The sequence below is a fragment of the Centruroides vittatus genome, unplaced genomic scaffold (assembly GCF_030686945.1).
Source record: "Centruroides vittatus isolate TY-2023 unplaced genomic scaffold, ASM3068694v2 contig_89, whole genome shotgun sequence".
NCBI classification, from domain to species: Eukaryota; Metazoa; Arthropoda; class Arachnida; order Scorpiones; family Buthidae; genus Centruroides; species Centruroides vittatus.
The window spans coordinates 598,628-612,154 of record NW_027122580.1 but is presented as its reverse complement, the minus strand read 5'-3'; the positions used below and the strand labels follow the sequence as shown (position 1 = coordinate 612,154).

General features: G+C 38.3%; 1 protein-coding gene across 1 annotated transcript in view; it reads left to right on the top strand.

The window, feature by feature from the left end:
* LOC136983807 (DNA excision repair protein ERCC-6-like) overlaps nucleotides 1-9,294 on the top strand; it is a 115,209-nt gene extending 105,915 nt beyond the window's left edge. Inside the window, exon 19 of the mRNA XM_067280664.1 lies at nucleotides 8,304-9,294. Coding sequence (XP_067136765.1) covers nucleotides 8,304-9,189 — 886 coding nt within the window. The 3' untranslated portion in view covers nucleotides 9,190-9,294. The remainder of the gene's footprint in view (nucleotides 1-8,303) is intronic.
* Nucleotides 9,295-13,527: the final 4,233 nt, after the last annotated feature.

Sequence of the window (13,527 nt, the reverse complement as noted above, 5' to 3'; positions counted from 1 at the left end):
CACTAAACCCAACATAATAATAATAACAACAACAAAGATACAAGAAAACTACATTTTGCTTTTGCTCTTTAGATTTGAAATAAACCCAAAAAACAAAAGCATAAAAAATTATTTATTGTTGTTGTGAGTTTTTAAAAAATGTATTCTTCCTCAATTTTTTTGCCTCACTACAAATAAGGCTATTTTTACAAAGTTAGAGAATGTTAGAACAGAAAAATATATAGTATGAGAAATCCTCATTAATTCAAACTCAGACAGTTTGAAATTCAGTTAATTCATAACTGTACTTTTGTCCCAGCCGGGGATATAGAGATTTACATGTTATGGAATTTGGTTAGTTAGAATTTTCACGTTGAATTTCAAAGTAGCCATATTTCAGTCTGAACTGTGATATGAGTACATTAACTCATTCATTTAGATTGGTGGTTCTCAACTGGCATCCATGTAACATTACTGGGGGTCCACAGAAAAAAAAACCGAATTGGGGGTTTACGGTGATATTTTAGTGATCTATAGGATAATTAACAATTGTTTTACTGAGAATTAAATTTCTACAGTATATATAGTATATTGTCAATTTCTTTATTACTCATTTCTTGCATAAGGGTTAAAATATTGAATATGTATACAACACACACACATTATTGACAGAGAGATTATAAAGCCAGGGTTTGTTAGGAGAATCTTATACCATCAGCGTCATGTGACTTGACAGTGATATTTCTGAACATTTTTCCTTTTTTTTTTTATTAGTGAAAAATATTAGGTTTTTTCCTATATGCAATGTCAATGTCTTTGGGAGTCCACAAAAAAAATTAAGAGGAAAAGGGGTCCATGGGTAAAAAAAAAGGTTGAGAACCACTGGTTTAGATAGAAGTGTCTCCATACTATAAGAGAACAATAGACCAAGAACAACTCTAATCTGGTCAATATGGTTTTCTTTTACAGCAACACATTTTCAGGTATCACCTTACATGTGGACAATTGTTTTTTTTTTTTTTTCTTTTATCTCATAAAATATGGTTAGTTTTTAGGATTGCAAGATTGGACTACAAGTAGATATTGATATACAGTAGAGTGTCGTTAATCCGAATCGCCAGTTATCCAAACAGTTTTCAGTCGGACTGTGTCGTGCCAAATCGAACGTTTTTGATACTAGATTTACTTCTAAAGTATAATTTTCATGTTTTTATATTCTTCAATATATTTATTTTGTTTGTACAAAATAAAGAAATAATTTTTAACGATACAATAGCCTCGATTATTATTATAAAAATTTTCGTTAGGCTTAAAATTGACAAAAATTCAACACGAAGCAACATGCAACGGAGAAACATTTGAACATCGAACAGGTTAATGTATTTTTTCGTACATAATCGGTTATCCGAACAAATCACTAATCCGAACAACCCCAGTCCCCAATTGATTCGGATTAACGACTCTCTACTGTATTTGTAGGCTCTGTTATGACATTTGGGCTGCTTTGAAAATAATTTGGACTACATTTTGAGGAATTTTGCTTTACTTTTTTATAAAACCCATCTGGTGACCTGTGAGAACCTCACAGGACATGTACTGTTTACTTGCAGTTTGTTTATTATTATTATGTTGGGTGTAGCAGGTTATACTCAGTTGACACTGGTGGCTGTGTACTATGCCGGACCAGAATCAAGGCATAGCAACCAAAACAAAACTAAAATTAAATAAGTGTGTTAGTGTCAGTATTCAGGAATTTCCTAACAATATGGCATGTATTCAATATTGTGGCTTTCTGTAGTGTGATGTATGTATTTCTATTCAATTGTAATGATCCCAGGCTTTTGTGTAGTGTGTGTGGTATCACACCTGTACGGGAAAGAATGACAGGTACAATAAGCACTCTATCCATCCTCCACAGATGCTTTATTTCTTGGGCGAGTTCTGTGTACTTGCTAATTTTTTCAGTGCATGCGTTTTGTATATTGTGTGTGTTTGGAAATGGATATGTCTATAATGTATGTGATTTTATTGTGTTTGTCAATGAGTGTGATGTCTGGTCTGTTGTGGTAAATTGTTTTATCTGTGATTATGGCTCTGTCATAGTACATTTTGTGCATGTTTTCCAATACTGTCTGTGGAATGTATTTGTAGTATGGTTCGTGGATGTCTACTAATTTGTGTTTCTTTGCAAGCTCTTGGTGTATTATATTTGCTACTTGATTATGTCTGTGTAAATACTCTGTCTGTGCCAAGAGCTTGCAACCAGAGGTGATGTGTTGTATAATTTCTGGCATGATGTGACATTTTCTGCATGTGTCATTTGTTAGTGTTGCATCTTTGAGTATGTGTTTTCTGTAGTTTTTAGTATTTATGACCTGATCTTGTATGGCGATCATGAATCCTTCAGTCTTCCCAAAGAGGCATCCCCGAGCTAACCAGCTGTTCAATGCAGTTTTGTCAACAAAATCCTGGGCTAGATCATAAGGATGCCTGCCATGGAGTGCCTTTCGAGTCCACGATTGATTAATGGTGTGTATGCTTTTTATATGTTGTGTTGTGTCCATATGATGTGAGTGTAAGTTTAATGGTGTGTTATTTGAGTCTGCTAGAGTTACTGCTTTATGTAATTGTGATGTTTCTTGTTTTTTGTAGAAAAACTCTCGCAGTGACTGTATTTGTTTGTAGTGAAGGTTAACTATGTCAATCAGGCCACGTCCGCCATCTTTACGTGGAAGAGTTAATCTTTCTGTGGCGGATTTACGATGATGATGTTTATGCGTAGTGAGTGGTGTTGTTGTTTTCCTTTTGGAGTTGCTCGAGATCTGTGTGAGTCCAATGTATAACTCCAAAAGAATATGTGAGTACTGGGATGACATATGTGTTTATTGCTTTAACTGTGTGTTTTGCATTTAACTGTGTTCTGAGAATAGCATTTAACCTACTTTGGTATTCTTTAATTAATATTTGCTTTATTTGTGTATGTTCTGTTAGTTTGGCCTGTTGGAATCCTAAATACTTGTAGAACTTGCCCTCTTCCATGGATTCAATAATGTCTCCATTTCCAAGTGCAAAATCTTTTTCTTCAGGATTCCTTTTTCTATGTGAAGTGTTTTGCATTTATCTAGGCCAAATTTCATTTGTATGTCCTTGGTGTATGAATGTGTGATTTGTAGGAGTTGATGAAGTTGTTTTTGTGTGGATGCATAAAGTTTTATGTCATCCATGTACATGAGATGTGACAGTGTAAACTGTGTTGATTTTTCGTGTCTGATATTGTAACCATATTGTGTGTTGTTTAACATGTTGGATAATGGGTTCAGGGCTAAGCAGAACCAGAGAGGACTCAAGGAATCTTCTTGAAAAATTCCTCGCCTAATAAAAATTTGATTTGTTTGTATGGAAGTGTTATGAACCCTGAGATGTAGTGTTGTTCTCCAGTGCTGCATAGTGTTTTGAGAAGAATGCAATGAGTGATGGATGTATTCTGTACATGTGTAGAATATGTAGCAGCCAACTGTGTGGAACACTGTCGAATGCTTTTCTGTAGGCTATATATGCCATGTGTGTGTTTCTGTGTTGTTTGTGTGCTTGCCGTAGAATGACTGAATCTATGAGTAACTGTTCTTTGCATCCCTGTGGTTTCTACGACAACCTTTTTGTTGTTCTGTAAGAATGTCGTGTTCTTCAACATGTTTGTATATTTTGTTTGCGATTCAGGATGTCAATAATTTGTAGAGTGTTGGAAGACATGTAATTGGTCTGTATTGTGTGGGATCTGTGGTATTGTTGTTTTTAGGTTTCATGTAGGTGATGCCCTGAGTAAGAAAATTTGGCATGTCTTGTGGATTGATGATGATGTGTGTTAGATGTTTAGCTAGTTCCTGGTGCAGTGATGTAAACTTTTTGTACCAGAAATTGTGAATGTTGTCTACACCAGGTGTCTTCCAGTTGTGTGTTCTGTTACCAGGGTAGTGGATGTTGTGTACATTTATTTCAGCACAGGGCATAGTTGGTACGTTATGCAAGTTTTTGTTCTCTTCTTCGATCCAGCCTGCATCAGCATTGTGCGTAGCAGCACTGGACCAAAGAGAAGACCAATAAGTTGTGAGTTGTTCTTCTGTTGGTGTGCCACTGTGCTGTGTATTAGTGTTTGCTTTGTTATTAATTTGTCTGTAAAAGAGTTTTTCATTGTTTGTAAATAATTTATTTTGTCGTTTTCGTAGTGTACGTGTTTTGTATCGTTTGAGTCTACGAGCTTTGGCAGCAAGTTTTTGTTTTAGTGTATCAATGTATTCTGTAATGCGTGTGTTGTGACGTTCATGTTTTGTGTGTGTTTTTATTTTCTTGAAAATGTTTTTGAGCTGTTTCCTTAATTTGGGTGTTATGTTGTTTTTAGTGTATTGTGTCAGCCTGCCTAATTGCTGTCTAATGTCATTTATTTGTGTTTCTATTCTTCTCTGCCAGGCAGGCTTGTGATAGAATTGTGTTTTCTGTGTATTTGTCTGTGATTGTACTTTCAGTCCATGGTGTGTCACTACTGTGACTGCCCCAGCATAAACTAATGTATGAATGTCTGCGAGTGTAGAAATTGAATGAATGTAGTGTGGTAGTAAGTGAGTGTTTACATAATTTAGTGTTTTTCCTACTTCCTTTGACGTGTTGATTTTTGGTATTCGTGGTCGTTGTGTGGGATCTGTACCTGTATGTTTAGTGAGTGTTTCCTGAAATATAAGTGAGAGAGTATTAACTAAATCCATGTCTATGTTATCAGTGATGAACGAGGAAGTGTCTGTAGTATCATTAGTGGTAATTGTTGTATGTGTGTTGTTATCAATGCTTGTTGCTGGATTATCCTGACAGGTTACATGATCTTCATTAATGTTAGATGTTTCTGTCTGTTGATGTATTTGATCAGCAACCTGTTGTTTGATAAGTTCAAGTGTTGTTTGTGGAATAAGGTTGTTGTGTATAATTGTTCTTGTTTGATCAACAACCCTTTGTTCGGTGACAGTGAGTTGAGGATACTGTTGTGTGAATCTATGGTGTAGTTGTTGTCTGTATGCTGTCATGTTTGTTTCGAGTTTTGTGATGGTGTAGTAAGTACGGATGATAAACTCGTTCATTTCTACTGTCCATTTCATTCGTTGGCGTGGTTTTCCAGCCCTTGTGGTCTGTGGATGCATTGCCACAAAAACACCAAGGCTGGGTTGGTTCCTCACATCTGTTGAGGGCATTGCAGTAGCCATGCTTGGGCCGGTGCTGCTTTCGCCACCGGTAACCAAGGGAGACTGTGGCCTATTTTTCGAACGTGAGCCTCTGCCTAACTCACGAACGCGGACCTCGTTAACCCGGGCGACGTCCGAGCCGGTATCACACTTTGATCTAGTTATTACCATAATAAATATCTCCACAGAATGTGGGTGTGGTCACTCTTAGCTTCATTTCTCCCCATAGACCTTACTGGCATGGGTGTCCCTACCAGGAGCTTGTGCTCCAGCCTGCATTGCCCTATGGATCAGTAAAATTACTGGGCTCTCCCACCACGACCAGGTGGTGACCACGGGAGAGAGGTCATAGCTACTCAAATAAGTGTAATATTAAGCTGTTATTCGTGTGTGTCTATAAACTTCCTTTTAGTATGTTACAGCTTTCTGTAGGGCTGTATATGTTTTTGTTAAGGTTTAATGTTTCTAGACTTTTGTGTAGTGTATGTGGTATGACACCAGTAGAAGAGAGAACAACAAGTACAGTACAATAAATACCTTATCCATCTTCCATATTTGTCTTATTTCTTGAGCAAGTGGAGCGTACAGTACATGTTGATTTTTTTCAGTGAGCATTTATGTTATGAGTGTTTGAAATAGAGATGTCTATTATATAAGCAACGTACTGCATTTGTCAATGAGTAATGTCAAGTCTAGTGTGATGAATTGTTTTGTGTGTCAATTATGGCTCTGTCGTAGTACATTTTGTGTGTGTCATTTACAATACATGAAAAGATTGCACAAACTATTACACACCAAGAAACTATAAGCCATAATCACAGTACAGCACATCAGACCAGATATCATAAATGTGGTTTTATTTTGTTTGCAAATAAACACATCTGTTCCCACATGCACACACACAAAACATATATACCAGAAAATTTAGTAAATACTAAGAATGCACCTGTGGAGAATTGACAAGATATTGATTGTGCCCGTAGTTATCTCTTGCACAGACTTCTGCTTCTGTGTTATGCCTAGCATAGCATTAGGCACTTGTATCAAGAAACAATAAGCTTTCTTGTAGCTTAAACTGTACAGTGTAATGACTCAATGATTATCCGATCTTAATTTTACAGTAGACCCCTATAACACGGTAGATACGTTCCGTGTTATGCGAATCCACGTTGTACGAGTCGCTTAAATACACGAGCCAATCACAGCCCGACACACGGGCTGCGATTGGCTCGTGTATTTAAGCGACTCGTACATGGTTTCGTCGTTATATCTTATATTTTTTTTTCCTTTTCGCTATTTATTTTATCTATCTATATTTTGTCCGCTCGGGCATTTTCCGTTAATTTTTATATTTATTCCAAACACGTTTTACGTTCTATATTTATCTATTTTTTCGTAACCGAGGAAGATCGTTAAAAACGATCAAAAACGTTATTATTTTATAAAATTTTTCTGGATTGATAAAGGTGTAGTTTGTTTAACTTATTCTACTTCCAGTACATAGTTTTTATACACTTATAAATAACTACAGACTAATACGTAGAGCCTTTATAAGAAAACTGGTAAGACCGATAGCCACTTAGCCACTGATTATCCGTCCTTGCATTATTATAATATAATATATTAATATAAATTAATTAGTAGAATTACCTTTGCTATTATTTAACTTAAAAATTACTTTAAATGTGTAGTTAGATTATAATTATAAAGTTAATTATCTGTATCTCGAGTGTTAAACGGAACCAAAGTTAAGTTTACTACCTAAACGTTTAAGATTTATAGTGACCAGTTTAAATAATAAAAGCTCCTTAAATATTTTAAAATAAATGATTTATTTCTTTTAAAAAAAAAACATAAATTGCTGAATAGATAGACAGATAACACTATTGCACCAAAAATTCTTCCACACTGGATCCAGCAGGAATGATTTTGGTCCAGCAAAAATCCAGCTGGATTGAAAACACTGCTGGATTGCTATCCCTAATGGAGACATGCTGTTATGAATCTAAATAGTGCTCTACTACTATTACAAATTCTTAGAAACTCAATTATCTCAGTTATTCAATGTCTTTGAATTGAGGTCCTTGATCTTCATCTATCTCTCATTCCTTCTAACTTTACCTTCAAAAATAGTTTTTTTACGTTTTTATGCCTTGTCTCTAAAGTTGTTAGTTTTTTTTCTTACCTCCTTTCATTCTAGAATTTATTACGAAAGTAATTTTAAATAAGCTATAATCTTTATTAACTTAATGTGGCTAAATCAGCTTTGTTAGGTAGTAAAGGTGAATTTAGACATTTTGAAAAAAAAACTTTATTGACAATTAACTCAACAATGATTACAGTTCAGTCTTATGGGTATCAATCACATCCCACCACTTTTGTTGCAAATTTTCGGTCTTGTGAGCATTGCACGACTGGGATTTTTCTTTGAAGAAAGTCTCGATCATCAGATATTGTCATTGAACTGCGTATTGGCACCGTGTAATGTTTCTGCAGGGGCAAACTAGATGGTAGTCGGTAGCCAAGTCTGGGCCGTAAGGTGGATGAGGCAGAACCTCCCACCTCAGACCGACCAGCTTCTTTACAGTGGTCTTTGCTCTATGTGCTGGCACGTCACGGTGGATTCAAACGATCCGAGTTCTTTCGCGACAACGATATAGTTTGGGAGCAGCTCCATCATTAAAACGGCAAACAAATGCAGATCATCGCCTTCTCGGCACCATTGGCCTCTCGACATTTGCAGTAGTCGGTCGACCTTCGTTCACCGAGGAACACTAACAAATGCTTTGCAGACGAGTCTCGAGCCTCGGTTGCGTTGTGGCCACTTTTGAAGCGATAGACAAAACCGCGCACAAACGCGTTCTTTCGAAAGTTTCGTATTGTCGTGCATTGCCGGTGCATCCATTCCCAACAAAATAAGTGACAAAATGCCTTTTGGTTACCGTACTTAAATATCCACATCGAACATTCTAGAACGTTTTTTCCCGGTTGTTTCTAGAAACAAATCGAAATGTCATAATTTTGCAACCTGATAAAATATTACAACAAAGTTCAGTGTTTTATAATATGAATAGCTAAAAACATTTCTAATTTTTGTAGTTTGAGAAAATCCTTATACGTTCCGGACAGCGATAACAGCAAAAGCATTTCTCCCGGGTGTGATTTAAGCACAGAGTTGTTCATACCGGAGAGTGACGGAGACGACGACGATCTGGTCTGCACCCACATCGAATACAGAAACAAATCTCTCGATAGTTCCGAACTCGATTCCCTAAGAGAGGTTGGACATCGACACGATGCAAACTCGGATCGGTTGCAGTCTGTGCCCGAAGTCACGTGGAAGAATCGTTCGGCCGACAGATCGCGAGCGTCGAGCAAAGCGCACAGCACCGTATACATCTCTAGCGACAGCGAAGACAGCGACGATGCCAGATCCATCGATCGCTCTGCTAATTTTGCGATAATCGAAGACGACCCTCGCAAGGACAAACGCAACGCATTAACTCAAATCGGAAGTGAAAATCTATCCGTGGTTCTCAATCGACATTTATGTCAGAGTTCCGTCGATTTAAAATCTCCAGCGAAATTTGTGGAAGACGAAACTATGGAATTTAGTAGGGACAATTCGGAAATTTCAATCGCGGACAAAGAAAATCGACCGTTAACGGATAAAAACAGGACGGAAACGACGTTGTCGTTCGTTAAGCGAATAACGCCGCTCAGAGTATCCAAATCATCCGATTACGGGGCGAACAGTCCCTTTCAGAAAGCCCTGAAAGCTTCGACGGAACGATATCCGGCCACTTCCAGTCCCTTGGGATCCGTCGGGAAGTTGGACGATAAAAATGACGAGAAAATAACCGACGTCTCGGTTATATCTTCGGAGGACGAAGAATCGACGGATAAATACGAAAGCTCTTCGGAGGAAAGTGCCATTATTAGTGCATTCAAGAAGAAGAAAATTGTCATTTCGGATAGCGAGTGAATTTTGATATTTATTCATTTTTTATAAAACATGATTATTTTTTCGTTGTAAAATTTTACAGCCGTGCCAATTTCTTAGCTAATAAAAGAATTTATACTTTTTCAATTTAGTAGTTATTTATTTAAAAGGGTGATCAAAAAATATTTTCTTTTGCACTTATGCCATTATGCGGATAATTGCTAGAACACAAAATCTTTGAATAACTCGTCACTCCCCGGCGACACCTAATCGGTAATCGGTTTAAAAGGCCACGTTTCTTTTTCTCTTTATCCGAGATGTATTTATAAGATAACGAGTGAAAAAAACGTAATAGTAAAAGCAACAGCCTAACCCAGGGGTGGCCAACATACGGCCCGCGATTAATTTTTCAATATTAGCTACGATTCGCGATACTTGTTCATTTTTTTAAAATTTTCACTACAGATTTACAACTTTTGTATTCGTCTGTTATAAATTTACACTATTTAGAGAACGAAAGACCCCACACTCGCCGAAACTCGTCCGCCGTTCCGCCACGTCACTCTGTTTATGCCGACGCGTGACGCGCAGCGCCGCTGTCTGTCGACTTTTTTTCTTTCTTTTTGCTTGTTCGTTTCTTCGCATTGTAAAATGACATTGCGCACGCGTCGGGAACTTCTGTCGGAACAAACCCGACCTGCCGCCCGGGTCAGCCTATTTGTATTTAACGTGACTTAATTTTAATGCTTCGTTCGGCCCGTGAAAAAATTTCTTTCCAATTCGGCCCGTCCTAACCCTTTGTGTGTGGAAGATACAAATGTTTGCCGAACGACATTAACATTTTTATTTAAATAATAACAATGCGATACGAATTCGAAAGTCGATTACTCCGTTCTTATTGGCCGCAGAGAATCCTAAGCTCGGTTCGGACAGACATTTATTGCCGAAAATGAACTACAGTAGGATCTCGTTCCGCGCGGGACCGATATATGCCGATTCGTTTTTGCAAATAGCCAATGGTTAGGCTAAAGGGAAAATAGTTTCGAAAAGTTCTGCTAGGAGTGCCGAGTGTACAGTACATCCCTTTACAAAAACATAGTTAACCATCGTTAGCTTAAGGTTTAATTACAGCAGAGAGTCGTTTATCCGAATCAATCGGGGACTGGGGTGGTTCGGATAACCGATTATGCACGAAAAAATATATTAACCTGTCCCGCGTCGAAATTTTTATAATAATAATCGAGGCTATCGTATCGTTAAAAATTATTTCTTTACTTTGTACAAACAAAATAAATACGTTGAAAAATATAAAAAATTATACTTTAGCAGTTAATCTAGTATCAAACGTTCGATTCGGCACGACGCGGCCCGACTGGAAAGCGTTGGGATAAACGACTCTACCGTACCCACAGTCGGCTCGAACAAAGCATCGGGCGTATTCGAAATCTCGGCATTAATCCGGCCGGATGCTGCCGGAAGTGATAACAACTAAAACAAACTACCGGATGTCTTACGTAAATAGAATATTTTATTATACTAATATATTAAATGTACCGACCGAATTTTAATTTATTCGGGGTAAATTCGTTAACCCAAAATACGGCTCTTTCCGGTCCGGCGGCGGCCGCCGTCTCGTTGGCCGTACGACGTATCCGGCGCCATAAAAGACGCGTTTATCGTCCGAGATTTCGAACGGGGGTGCCGGCTGCGCGCCGAATTTTTCGATGCGCCTAGTGCTAGAACGAAGAGGTATTCTCGGACTCGGCGTCGGATTAAAAGGTGGCCCGACCCGGCGCCCAAACTAGTCTTACAGCCTACGTTTCTTTCAAAAATAACTATTTAGCATTCGAAGCGTCGGCGTATTTCTTTCCGAAGGAACAAAATAATCTATCGTCTGCCGTATTTATATACTTTTAGAAGTTTCTAGAATGTCCGATTTCTCTTTTGTCTCGCCGGTTTATTTATTAAAAATTCGTGCGCGGAATACCTTTCGTCGATACGGTAGGAAAGGGTTTCGAAACGCTTTAATTCGAGCCGATATTTGCGGAGAGAAACTGGAGACACCGTGGTCGCCGTCGACGATATTCGATATAATTTTGCACATAATATTAAATCTCCGGAAGAACGATTCGAATCCGGACGAAAATCGTTCCCGTCGACGCCACCACCGACTCTGCCGAGAAATTAAATCTCTAAACAGTTTACTTCCGCTAAACGTCGATTGGCCGTTAGAAACTGCCGTCGGCAGAATATAGGGGCTAAAATTAAAACTTATCGAAACGTCGACAATTCTTTAGACGTTTTTCGGAAAGTAGACGTTAACCAAAGAATAAAAGCCTATCAGTTTTAAGTCGTTAAATTAAAGGTAGAAACAAAAACGATCGATTTTAAGCCGTTTTTCGTATAGTACGGTGTATTTAAGTTAATAAAAATTAAGGTAGAAATTGCCGACGTCGCCTAATCGTGGTATTTGTAGATCCGGCCGTTAGACTAATGCTGAGATTACCGACAAATTTTAGCGGAGGATCGGTAAATCCCGAGATATCGAGAACGGGATTGGCCAATCCGATAATCTCGACACCGACGTTACTCGATCGGATATTTCGGAAAACGAGAAACCAAGTCGACCGGCCGATTTTTCTCGTCGGGAAACGGAATGCTTAACGGAGTCGATCGACGAGTACGAACGTATCCTTAAAGAAAAAAAGCGACCGAAGAATTTAATAAGTTTCCCCGGGTTAGTAAAGGGGAGGCGAAAAACTCGAAACAAAGCCGGAAAAGATATCGAGTGCCCTATGCCACCGTAAATCGCTCCGGGACCCCGTCGAAGGTAAATTTGTTTATATCTAATTATACTCGATCGAAACTAAACGGTAATAAACGAAAATGTATTAAATACGCGTGTAAACGTGGGTATTTATTTTCGGACGACGGCCGTCGGGAGAATCGAGTAGCGAGCCTCGGAAGGCGCGGTAAGTGTTAAATAGTTAGTTAATACCCCTTTATCTTTAGGTCCTTGGCGTATAGAGAGTGCCGTAAAATTAGCATAAAAGTAATAACGCTTTTATCGACGATTGTAAAGTATTTCGATACTATAAACTAATTAGCCGAGCAGAAATTAATTTTTAGAGCCGTATTACTTTTTAAAAATGTTCGTTTACGTCTAGTAAATCCGTCGGAATTTTCCGACCACCCGATATCGACGGCGGCGGTAATTTTAAAATTGTCGATAAATGTGCGCTAGAGTATCGCCGAGCCGGAATGCATTTTGTAAAAGAGGAACGTAGAGCTAAAATGAATTTTACGAAGGAAGAAGATTTAAGAAGAAAAAATAGTCTTCTCGATAAATTTTCCTTTTCCGATTAAGAATATCGTCTTTCTCTTAGATTCGACGCTTTATTTACACGCGCCGTTACTTAAGCTTTCTCCTATTTTGACACACGGCGTATTAAAAAGTTGCATTTCCGACTCGACCCGAGAAAAACGTTTTTATTCGGTGCGTGCCGAATGTCGATATTTGTCGGTGTAGGTGAGAAGTGACGATATTTAGCAAATATTTCGTACGTACGCCAAACGACCGCGTCCATGCCGATTTTCGCCAACAATATTTATTCAAACGCGGCCTACTTAATTATAAAAAACGGGGTTAATATTACCGTAGGTATCGAAGGTGGAGGCGATCGGAAGACGGAACAGTGGGGACGCGCGTTCTAACCTAACCTAACCTAACCTACCTAACCTATTCTTCTCGATGTCGGATGCGGTAGCGGTATATACGTCTCTCTAATCCTTTATTCTTTATTCCTAATCCTTCGATTAAAGATTAAAGAGACATACGTTCGCACTAATCTATTCTAATAAATTACCATAATTATTAAGTAGACTATGTTTGAATAAATATTGTTCGTCTAATCGATCGCCTTTTAATTTTATTTTGACCATTAATATACTCGAATAATAATTCTAAACTAGTTTGCCGGTAACGTATATATTGGGTTGTTGGGAAAGTAATTTCGTTTTTTTTATTACTAGAGGAATTAGATGTATTTTTACCGGCCGATTTCGTCTTAAAACCACATTTTCGTCGTATGCTTCGACGGCCGACGTTTCGAAAGGCTCCCCGAAGCTTTAGATACAGTTTAATTATCCTACGTACGCTCGATTTCCAAGTCCGAGTCGGACCTCCCGCTTGGCGATAAGTTTCCGGTGGCGTAAAAACGTAAAGTAATCGATGACTGCGATGGAGGTGATGCGGGATGGTTTCTTCTCGTATTGTACGATGGCCGGAGGTGCTCGATTTCGTCACGTAATGTACGACGGTTCTTTTAGAAAGTCTATACCTTTCGATAAACGGCCGATCGTCGAACTTTTCGATAGGAT